This window comes from Piliocolobus tephrosceles, chromosome 4, assembly GCF_002776525.5.
Source record: "Piliocolobus tephrosceles isolate RC106 chromosome 4, ASM277652v3, whole genome shotgun sequence".
NCBI lineage: Eukaryota > Metazoa > Chordata > Mammalia > Primates > Cercopithecidae > Piliocolobus > Piliocolobus tephrosceles.
In genome coordinates, this window is record NC_045437.1 from 56,725,039 (window position 1) to 56,737,527 (window position 12,489).

General features: G+C 35.3%; 1 protein-coding gene across 2 annotated transcripts in view; it reads right to left on the reverse strand.

The window, feature by feature from the left end:
- Window positions 1–12,489, reverse strand: part of IPO11 (importin 11) — a 226,822-nt gene that overhangs the window by 145,764 nt on the left and 68,569 nt on the right. For both annotated transcript variants that reach the window (XM_026455698.1, XM_026455705.1), the window contains 6 exons: window positions 7,157–7,349; window positions 6,287–6,439; window positions 4,981–5,024; window positions 2,894–2,984; window positions 1,123–1,170; window positions 277–382 (listed from right to left, as the gene is read on the reverse strand). In XM_026455698.1, coding sequence (XP_026311483.1) covers window positions 277–382; window positions 1,123–1,170; window positions 2,894–2,984; window positions 4,981–5,024; window positions 6,287–6,439; window positions 7,157–7,349 — 635 coding nt within the window. The remainder of the gene's footprint in view (window positions 1–276; window positions 383–1,122; window positions 1,171–2,893; window positions 2,985–4,980; window positions 5,025–6,286; window positions 6,440–7,156; window positions 7,350–12,489) is intronic.

Sequence of the window (12,489 nt, forward strand, 5' to 3'; positions counted from 1 at the left end):
AGTTTCCAATTGTCTTTTTCTTAGGCATAGTTTCTTGAACTCAGAGACCTCCATCCTCCCTCTTCTTTGCATAAAGTCCTCCTTCTCTCTCACAAACTACCTGATATGTCAAATACTTCCTAGGTGTCAAAATTCTTATTCCTTTCCACATAAGACATTACTTAACTCATACAATTGCATTTTTTAAATTGTAAGCCATTTTAATACCTTCCTGTCTTCATTAATAGAATAAATAAGGAAAGTAAGTGGATAATAAATACAAGATTTTATACTTGCCTATTGTGAATGACTTGTAATTCTGGAAGAAGCTGGTTTTTAAACCACTGATCAAAATCAACACTGTCAAAGAGCTCATAAGCAGCTAATCCAACAGCATTATACACTGAGAAGAAAATTTAAGAAAAAAATTAAAAGTTTCAGATATCAGATCCGCAAATGAGTGTATGAAACCTATGTTCATTAAGGGAAACACACAATATGTTAATTAGGGAAATTATGTAAGTAGACATTTTAGAAAAATTATTTTACTTCATGTTTTTTCCTAAATATTCCTTACTACTTTCAAACAGAAAATTCAATTCATTCTAAAATGTTCAAGTCCAACTATAAAAATGATAAAATAATGACTGCTTCTAAAATGGATGTAATATTTTATGACCTGGTCCCTACTTAACTCTCTCCAGTCTCAACTCAACCCTTAACCCCAATGCTTCAGTTAAACCAAAATAGTCACAATTCAAATTCTAACTGTGCTTCCTCCTCTTTCCCTCAAGTCTTTGTATCTTTTGCTCCATCTCCCTGGAATGCACCACCCTCTTTCCACCACCACCTCCGTGCACATGTAACTCCTATTTATCCTTGTGTTCTCCCATTACACGTCTTTGGGAGTCTTTCCTTAGACACACTAAACTACCTGGTGACCATCACCTACTTTAGCATTAACTATCCTGTATAGCATTATTATAATGCATTATCTTTTTACTTGGTTATCTCCCCAATCAGATTGTTCCCGTATTTCAGTTACTCTTATATCTCAACACCCTCAGCATAAAATCTACCACAAAACAGACTCTCCATCTACTGAATAAATAAATGCTTCTAAATCACTTAAGTTTAACATACCAGCATCTTTGATTAACAGTGCATTCATATCTTCCACATTTGTGGGTCCTAAAAAAAAAAAAATAGGTATCAGTAGAAGCAAATAAAACTGGATTTTTTTTTTTTGAGACGGAGTCTGGCTCTGCCGCCCAGGCTGGAGTGCAGTGGCCGGATCTCAGCTCACTGCAAGCTCCGCCTCCGGGGTTTACGCCATTCTCCTGCCTCAGCCTCCTGAGTAGCTGGGACTACAGGCGCCCGCCACGTCGCCCGGCTAGTGTTTTTTGTATTTTTTAGTAGAGACGGGGTTTCACCGTGTTAGCCAGGATGGTCTCGATCTCCTGACCTCGTGATCCGCCCGTCTCGGCCTCCCAAAGTGCTGGGATTACAGGCTTGAGCCACCGCGCCCGGCAAAACTGGATTTTTAAAAATTTATATTTAAACACAATTTGTTAATTTCCCAATTCAATTAAGTACAGCACATTTCATGGTATCAAACATGGACACAGGTACAAAGGGAAAGTATAAGTTTTATGATTATCATTAGAGAACACAGGATTAAAAACCAAATGTTATGACAAACAACATTCTAGAAAATATACACTACAAAACGCTAATGTGCTATATACCACAAACTTATTTTTTTTTTTTGAGACAAGGTCTTGCTTTGTTACCCAGGGTGGAGTACAGTGGAGTGATCTCAGCTCACTGCAGCCTCAACCTCCTGGGGTCAAATGATCCTCCCACCTCAGCCTCCTGAATAGCTGGGACTACAGGTACTCACCACCAGGCCCAGCTAATTTTCCTAATTTTGTAAAGACAGGTTTTTGCCATGTTGTCCAGGCTGGTCTGGAACTCCCGGGCTCAAGTGATCTGCCCACCTCGGCCTCCCAAAGTGCTGGAATTACAGGCGTGAATCACCATGCCTGGCCAACACTCACTTCTGACAACATGCTCTTCTCTAGGATACACCACCACACCTGGCATTTTTATAAGGCTTCTACTTCCTCATACCCCTATAGGCGAAAATCTCAGGTTCTGTCCTTAAGATCCTCTTTTGTTTTCCCAAGGTTCCTTATATACATGCACTTCAAAAGTATATCTCTATCTCCTACCACTTCTAATGAGGTAACTGTTTCCTTGTCATTAAGACTCAAAAGTTTAGGATCATCTTTGATCACTTTTCCTTCCCTAGCACATTCAATCAGTTGCCAAAAGTCAATCAAGTAACAATAGTCACTGAATATGCACAGCACTGGGAATAAAGTATAAACAAAACAGACGTGATCAATGCCCCTAGGACTTACAGTCTAGCAGAAAAGACAGAAATAATAAATCGATGTTAGTTAATAGGCAGATAATTCATTACTTGTGTATAAAGTGTAATGATCAAGTGTCAAAAATTTACATCAATATTTTCTCTCAAATCCATCATCAATTCTTTCCATTCCCACTGCTACCATTCTGAGAGGCTAATACTTACTATTTTAACCTTTTCTCACTATTTCTCAACAACATGCTCCAGACAGACTTTCTGCAAGCAATATAACTACTGTTTTGCGTTTGCTTCTATTGCATTTATTACAGGAAAATTTATCATCTTCCAAACTATAATTCAAGGTCTATCTCAAATGCCACCCCTCTGGAAGATAGTAAGTTTCAAAATTGTTTTTCTCAAATTCATATTCATTATATAACACAGGAAACAGTACCGTATGCATTCTAGGCACTCAGACTATTTCTTAACTAAATGTTAAATAGATTAACTCAAAGTTATTCACAAAATATGCCTTACCTTGAAGTGTCTGCATCATTTCTAGAAGTACAGGAGTAAGAGTCTGATTATATTCATGGAATATATCTATAAATAATACTTCAGTGCATGGCTGGAGGGAAAAAGACAAATTTCCCATCAAAACAGTTGCATACTATATTGACTAATTCTATAATAAAGCAAATACTCAATCTTAAAATCCTAAAACTCTGAAAATGTTTCCAACTTTTGATTGGTTAAAAAAAAAGTAAGATTACCATTTTTTGTAACCAACACAAAGGAAAATAAAATCAAATTATAATTAATAAGATAAACTTGATTTCTTTATTTCAATTATTTGTCATTACGTATTCAAAAACTTAAAACTATGGCAAGCAAAGTGTACATTTTAAATTAATCATATCTTAAATTTAAAAAGCATTCTGTAGCCACTCGTTTATAGTTCAGTACTATAAATGGCTGACTATCCAAGACTTTTTTTTTTTTTGGAGACAGAGTCTCACTCTGTCACCAGGCTGGAGTGCAGTGGTGCGATCTCAGCTCACTGCAACCTCCACCTCCCGAGTTCAAGCAATTCCCCTGCTTCAGCCTCCCAAGTAGCTATTACGTATTTTCTTAGCAATGATATAATAAGCAAAAACAGGAACTCCAATTTGCCAAACAGAGGAGTCTTTCTCTTAACAAACACAAGCAATAACAGAAATTAGCATTAGCTACATTTAAAAACAAAGATTCATTCGGTTCTAAAAAGTACGGAATCATTTCACATTGTATGCTGGTATCAAAACATCTCATGTACCCCATAAATATGTACACCTAATATGTACCCACAAAAAATTTTTTAAACAATTATTTTATTTAAATTTAAAAAAAGGAATCACTAGATGGTTCACAATATTTACATTTTTTAATTAAATTTTTAAGGTTTAGTGTCGTGTTTCAAAAGGAACATTATAGACATACACTCTGAAATAGGGTCAGAGGATGTGTCATCTCAGATATCTACTTCAAAACCATCAACACTGGAAGATGTTTACAGGAAGCTAAACTAGCCATGAGTTGATAACTAATAAACTAGGTTATCATGAAGGGCTCATTATATTATTCTATTTTTTAGTATGTTTAAACTTCTCCGTAACAGAAACTTTTAAAAATTAAAGGAATGAAATTGTTTAAAGTTTTAAAATCACCAGTAATCTCTCTGGTTAACAATTGTTAAGTTTACGAGTCTAAAAACATTAAAGATAGTATTTTTAGAAACCAAATAGCAAATTCTGTAAATTAGGTAAGCACAAAACTTAAAAAGAACAGCTCAAACATCACATCTGGTACTGGCAAAACATCTGTCATATTAATAAATGTGTTGTAAAAGTATCCTATAACTGAAAGCAATGGGCTGGTCTCTGAGAATCACACTAAGTGGTAAGAGAAATAACATACCAAAAGAAATTTTACTAATGAAATACACAGAAGGAAAAAATTCTAGCTTAAGAGTGGCAGCTTTTACTTTGACAAACATTTTCTGTTTGTGCAATGAGAATTATTTCCCAAGCAATGGGAAAGATGAAGAAAAAATTCATTTTCAAACTCCAAGTTAACAAAAACAAAAAAATTCAGATTAAACGTCATAATTTAATATTAATATAGTTCTTAGTTTCTTATACACAATTTCTTATCTATCTGACTTAATGTTGGGAATCTTTAATTTTTTTTTTTTTAAAGAGACAGGGTTTTGCTCTGTAATCCAGGCTGAAATGCAGTGGTATGATCATGGCACACCGCAGCCTCAACCTCCTGGGCTCAAACAATCCTCCTGCCTCAGACTCCTGAATAGTTGGGACTAGAGGTGTGCGCCACCACTCTGGTCTAATTTTTTTTTTCTTTTATAACTTTTCGCAGAGACAGGGTCTCACTACATTTACCAAGCTGGTCTTGAACTTCTGGGCTCAAGCAATCCTCTGACCTTGGCTTCCCAAACTGCTAGGATTAAAGTGTGAGCCACCATGCCCAGCAAATGTTTGGAATCTTTAATAGAGTATCATTCTCTACTAAGAGCTTTAGAAGGATTACGTTTTCCCCTATCAATTTTTCTTACAATTAATACTTACCCTTAAACTATATTTCCAAGAATCTCCTCCTGTTTCTTCCACTGCTGCAATTAAAAACATGTAATAATGACATTTTCAACATCTTGGTTTGGAAAACAAAGACCTGAGTAACATCAGTATAATATTTCTGTGAACTGTTCTAAACATAACATTAAGAGCAAATCCTTGGAAACACAGGACTTACACAGGTTTTGTTACTATATGCTACAGATCACAGCTGTGTATCTCACAGTCGTCTATTAAGTGCTTACTATATCCCTAAGCACTCTCATTTTCGACAACAATGCTTTATGGAAAAAAGCTCAAAGTACTTGTCATTTCCAGGGCATCTGCTATCACCTCATCCAATATCATTACAATTCTGAGAATCATTTCATTTCAATACAGTAATCATGTTTCACTAGGTACAATGATTACTCATATTCTCCATAAATTTCTTGTATTTATATTTAAATTTAAAGTAAAATACTTCAGGGCTCTTAAAAATTTAGGGACTCAATGTTTCATGTTACAATATTGTATGTACTGTATAAAGAAAGCAAATCGAAACAAGATGTTTCAGAAAAAAGCAAAAAAAAAAAAAAAAAAACAAGAAAAGACGTGTTGTACAGTACAATCCTGTATTAAAACTAAACTTATTTTTAAAAACCAAAAGGATGGCGAAAATAAGTATTACAAAAACTTTTGGGCACTCTTAAAATATTAGGAAACATGTGTAACTACACAAGGGCATCCAACCAAAGAGAAAAGGGAGGCTAAAATCTAGCCTATGTCCCACCATAGCGTTAAGTAATTCACACACAAGTACTTTATTAGACACATGATTCCTTGATTTTCTACAGCAAGGGTCCCAGTAGACTTATTCCACTTATCTATCCAGTACTAAAATTCAAACAGATACAAAGATGTCCTGTCCAAAAAAAAACTATTCAAAAACCTCCAAATTTCTTTGCAAGAATTTCTACAAATAAAAAATAATATGGAATGAATCACAAAACAGAAACTGACCTGATAAGAGAGAGTTAATTATATATTTTTGTTTGAAACTACATGATATATTTGTAAAGGAATCTAAAAACTAAAAATGTCTTTTCCTGGACAAAATTCTACATCATATTTGTGCAAGTCATTCATTTTCTGCTTCTCAATTTGTTCTAAAGGATAATAAAGAAAAAGTTAATTTTAAAAAACCAAGATTTCCAGATCAAAAGTGCTGTATGAAAATACAATATTATACCTATCACTCAAATAGATATTTATAGAAAGGGGAGAAAAGTCATGCTAACACTAAGAAATTAATTCTTACTAAAGCCTTCTGGGTCTTCTTCCCACATTGTCAGTTCTTCTTCAGTTAATAGAAAATAATGAGAGACTAATCTTCTACATATCTCTGTCAAAGTAGGATATGTGAAGAATGCCATCTTAATCTTATGAGCTTCAAGAGTTTCAGGGCTGCTATCTAGAAAAATGAAATTTCCAAGTTAATTGTATAGCCAAACATTGTAGCCACACTGGATTATGTAATTTAAATAAACAAAAAATACACTCTCAGGGAAAAAGTTATACTTGTGAATAAATTTTCATTTTTATTATAAACAAATCTCAAAGACACTCTTTCCTTACAACACACCCACATCAATCCTGCTTCTGTCTTACCATTACAGCTTGTATATTACCATGCAATACTATCATGCCACATTGAAATGACTTCCTCATATATAGAGGATGGGGGGGTGTGCGTGTGTTTCTCTCTTCCCCCACCAATAAGACTTCTTCATTCACTTTGGTACACACACATAGGAATGAATTTCAAATAATACAACAATTTAACCTGTCTAGAAACAATCACCCGTTATATAAAGTCAGAGAAAGCTCTCATTTGTTCAAATGAATACACCCTATAATATGAGCTGCAGTGATGACTATAGTACCTAATTCTTAAAAGTCCCTAAGCTTCAACCAATTTGTGCTACAAAAAATGACTTATTAAATGCACTACATTGTTTTTAAAAGCTAGTATAAACATATTAAAGTCTATAATCCTCATCTCTATTTCATGTCCTAGCAACAATTTATTTTTCACACTAAAATAAAAATTTTACAATTACATAAATATAGCAATTATATCACACTTAAGATTAAAATAATTCTTTTAAACTGTCAGTAAAGCAATTACCTTCAAAATTTTTGGATGGCTTATAAGCATAATTTTTGACAATCATCTTAATAAGATTCATACATTGGACAATGAATCGTTCAAATGTAACGCCTTCACCAACTTCTGTAAAAACATAGCTTACAGAAAATTCCAGTGATCTCTGAATTAGAGGAGTAAATGAAAAGGGATGCTGATCCAAGAAGTCTAAAAGCTGTAAAAAAAGTAAAAATAAAATAAATAAAAACTAAAATGTATTTTCCCCAAATTCATATTGGAATATAATCACTTCAATTATAACTTTACTAACAATCATTTAGCAGTCTGAACCTTAGTGTGGAGTCCACGTTCACTCAGTTTTACACGTATCATAACCCTTCTTGAGGCACATCATATAATGTGGATTATGTTAGATTATATCTCATAATAAGAACTTTCTCTTATTTTCAGTACAAAAACCAAAACAGACCCAATTCATACTTAATTTTAAAACAATGGGTAAATATGATACAAAATGCTTAAATATGCAACAGATAGACCTTTAAAAGTAATAGACTAAGACAAAGAATTTAAATATTATCTTCCCTTTCCCATATGAACTATATTTTAATGTATCATGTAGCTGACAAGGGAGACGTCTTCTTTATAGAAGAATTTCAGCTAATAAATGCAGAAGGAATAACAGACTTAGAATGCCATCATTTTGTAACTCCTGATCAAATAACGGATCTAGGCAAATGACGATCAATGCTGTTAAAATAGGAGAAAAAGCTGCTAAGGAAAGGTGATAGATCACTCATCAATCTTAGCCACAGAAAAAGAAACCAATGAAAACAAAGACACAACATACCAGAATCTGTGGAACACATTTAAAGCAGTGTGTAGAGGGAAATTTACAGCACTAAATGAACACAAGAGAAAGCAGGAAAGATCTAAAATTGACACCCTAACATCACAATTAAAAGAACTAGAAAAGCAAGAGCAAACAAATTCAAAAGCTAGAAGAAGGCAAGAAATAACTAAGATCAGAGCAGAACTGAAGGAGATAGAGACACGAAAAACCTTTCAAAAAAAATCAATGAATCCAGGAGCTGGTTTTTTTGAAAAGATCAACAAAAGTGACAGACCACTAGCAAGACTAACAAAGAAGAAAAGAGAGAAGAATCAAATAGATGAAATAAAAAATGATAAAGTGGATATCACCACCGATCCCACAGAAATACAAACTACCATCAGAGAACACTGTAAACACCTCCACGCATATAAACTAGAAAATCTAGAAGAAATGCATAAATTCCTGGACACATACACCCTCCCAAGACTAAACCAGTAAGAAGCTGAATCACTGAATAGACCAATAACAGGCTCTGAAATTGAGGCAATAATCAATAGCCTACCAACCAAAAAAAGTCCCGAACCTGACAGATTCACAGTCAAATTCTACCATATGTACAAAGAGGAGCTAGTATCATTCCTTCTGAAACTATTCCAATCAATAGAAAAAGAGGGAATCCTCCCTAACTCTTTTTATGAAGCCAGCATCATCCTGATACCAAAGCCTTACAGAGATACAACAACAAAAAAAGAATTTTAGACCAATATCCCTGATGAATATCGATGTGAAAATCCTCAATAAAATAATGGCAAACTGAATCCAGCAGCACATCAAAAAGCTTATCCACCATGATCAAGTGGGCTTCATCCCTGGGATGCAAGGCTGGTTCAACATATGCAAATCCATAAACGTGTCCATCACATAAACTGAACCAAAGACGAAAACCACATGATTATCTCAATAGATGCAGAAAAGGCCTTCGACAAAATTCAACAGCCTTTCATGCTAAAAACTCTCAATAAACTAGGTATTGATGGAACGTATTGATGGAATGTATCTCAAAATAATAAAAGCTATTCATGACAAACCCACAGCCAATATCATACTGAACGGACAAAAACTGAAAGCATTCCCTTTGAAAACTGGCACAAGACAGGGATGTCCTCTCTCACCACTCCTATTCAACACAATGTTGGAAGTTCTGGCCATGGCAATCAGGCAGGAGAAAGAAATAAATGGTATTCAATTAGGAAAAGAGGAAGTCAAATTGTCCCTGTTTGCAGATGACATGATTGTATATTTAGAAAACCCCATCATCTCAGCCCAAAATCTCCTTAAGCTGATTAGCAACTTCAGCAACATCTCAGGATACAAAATTAAGTGCAAAAATCACAAGCATTCCTAGACATCAATAACTGACAAACACAGAGCCAAATTATAAGTGAACTCTCATTCACAATTACTTCATATAGAACAAAATACCTAGGAATCCAACTTACAAGGGATGTGAAGGACCTCTTCAAGGAGAACTACAAACCACTGCTCAATGAAATAATAGAGGACACAAACAAATGCAAGAATATTCCATGCTCATGGATAGGAAGAATTAATATCATGAAAATGGCCATACTGCCCAAAGTAATTTATAGATTCAATGCCATCCCCATCAAGCTACCAAGGACTTTATCACAGAATTGGAAAAAACTACTTTAACGTTCATAAGGAACCCAAAAAGAGCTCGCATTGCCAAGACAGTCCTAAGCAAAAAGAACAAAGCTGGAGGCATCACGCTACCTGACTTCAAACTATAGTACAAGGCTACAGTAACCAAAACAGCATGGTACTGGTATCAAAACAGAGATATAGATCAATGGAACAGAACACAGTCCTCAAAAATAACACCACACATCTACAACCATCTGATCTTTGACAAATCTGACAAAAACAAGAAATGGGGAAAGGATTCCTACTGAACAAATTGTGCTGGGAAAACTGGCTAGCCATATGTAGAAAGCTGAAATTGGATCCCTTCCTTACACCTGACACAAAAATTAATTCAAGATGGATTAAAGACTTAAATGTTAGACCCAAAACCATAAAAACCCTAGAAGAAAACCTAGGCAATACCATTCAGGACACAGGTATGGGCAAAGACTTCATGACTAAAACACCAAAAGCAATGGCAACAAAAGCCAAAATTGACATATGGGATCTAATTAAACTAAAGAGCTTCTGCACAGCAAAAGAAACTACCATCAGAGTCAACAGGCAACCTACAGAATGGGAGAAAATTTTCACAATCTACGCATTTGACAAAAGGCTAATATCCAGAATCTACAAAGAACCTAAAGAAATTCACAAGAAAAAATCAACCAACCCTATCAAAAAGTGGGCAAAGGATATGAACAGACACTTCTCAAAAGAAGACATTTATGCAGCCAACAGACACATGAAAAAATGCTCATCATCACTCAGCATCAGAGAAATGCAAAGCAAAACCACAAGGAGACACCATCTCACACCAGTTAGAATGGCAATCATTAAAATAAGTCAGGAAACAACAGGTGCTGGAGAGGATGTGGAGAAATAGGAACACTTTTACACTGTTGGTGCGAGTATAAACTAATTCAACCATTGTGGAAGACAGTGTGGCAATTCCTCAAGGATCTAGAACTAGAAATACCATTTGACCCAGTCATCCCGTTACTGGGGATATACCCAAAGGATTATAAAATCATGCTACTATAAAGACACAGGCATACGTATGTTTATTGCGGCACTATTCACAATAGCAAAGACTTGGTATCAACCCAAACGTCCATTAGTGATAGACTGGATTAAGAAAATGTGGCACATATACACCATGGAATACTATGCAACCACAAAAAAGGATGAGTTCATGTCCTTTTGTAGGGACATGGATGAAGCTGGAAACCATCATTCTGAGCAAACTATTGCAAGGACAGAAAACCAAACACCGCATGTTCTCACTCATAGGTAGGAATCGAACAATGAGAAAACTTGGACACAGGGTGACAAACATCACACACCCGGGCCTGTCGTGGGGTGGGGGAATGGGGGAGGGATAGCATTAGGAGAAACACCTAATGTAAATGACGAGTTAATGGGTACAGCCAATCAACATGGCACAATTATACATATGTAATAAACCTGCACATTGTGCACATGTACCCTAGAATTTAAAGTACAATTAAAAAAAAAAAAAAGAAAAGAGACAACCAGACATTGTGTGCCATATTGCATGTGTGCATGTCATACAATACACAGCAATACTTATAACGTATTCTTGCCATCCCTGCCCTATCCCCACAAAAAAGCCTGCCAGTGACTAAGCCTCTACATCTAACTACCAACTTATAAGAAATATGGGAGGAGAACTGTGGAGACTAAAGAACATGTTTAAAAAAGCATATGGAGATAGAAACAATCAAATTCAAAACATGAAAAAGTACAGAAAATTACCTGTTACCTCAAGAAATAATAGCAAGGAAATAACTGTGGAATAGATGGAAAGGGAGCTGATGCAACTTGAATACTGATTCAAACAAACTATAAAGAATTCATGAGACAATCGGAGATATCTAAAATCTGACTAGAGATTTAAATGACATTAAGAATCTATCACTATGTTATAAATATAATAATTGTGTTAAGATCCTATTAAAAAAATAAAACAGGCCAGGTGTAGTGCTCACGCCTGTAATCCCAGCACTCTGGGAGGTGAAGGTGGGTGGATCACTTGAGCCCAGAAGTTCGAAACCAGCCTGGGCAACATGGCAAAACCCTATCTCTACCAAAAATACAAAAATTTAGCTGGGCGTGGTGGCAGGTGCCTCTGGTCCCAGCTACTTAGGAGGCTGAGGTGGAAGGATCACTTGAGCCCACAAGGCAGAGGCTGCAGTGAGACAAGCTCACACCACTGCACTCCAGCCTGGGTGACAGAGTAAGACCCCATCTCAAAACACACCCACACACAAAACAAAACAAAACAAAACAAAACCCTACCACTTTAAGACACACATTCAAATATTTACAGATAATGCTAGATAATATCTGGGATTTGATTTAAAATAACCAGCAAGGGTGGGAGGGGAAAGAAGCACACAGACAAAGTAAGACTGACTGTGGCCATATGTTGGTAATAGCTGCTGAGCGATGATGTTATGAAGACTCAAAGTTACTCAATTCTATTTATAGTAACTTTATCCTATTTTGAAATATTCTAATTTAAAAAGCTTTAACAAATTCTTAGAGATCATAAATATGAATTTCATAAGTGAAATTGCTTCCAACATGTTATGTAAAGTAAAATTACAGATACCGTCTATCCGTGTCATTACCTTAAGAAAGAGCTGAAAGAAGTGAAAAATCCCACAGCTAAATAAATGTGTTTTCTAAAAGAGATCACCCAAATAATGCTCTTTAACTTTTACTTATGTAATTGATATACTGAGTAGGGACTGTGAGGTAGCAGAGCTGCAGGCAAGTGTCAGTGATA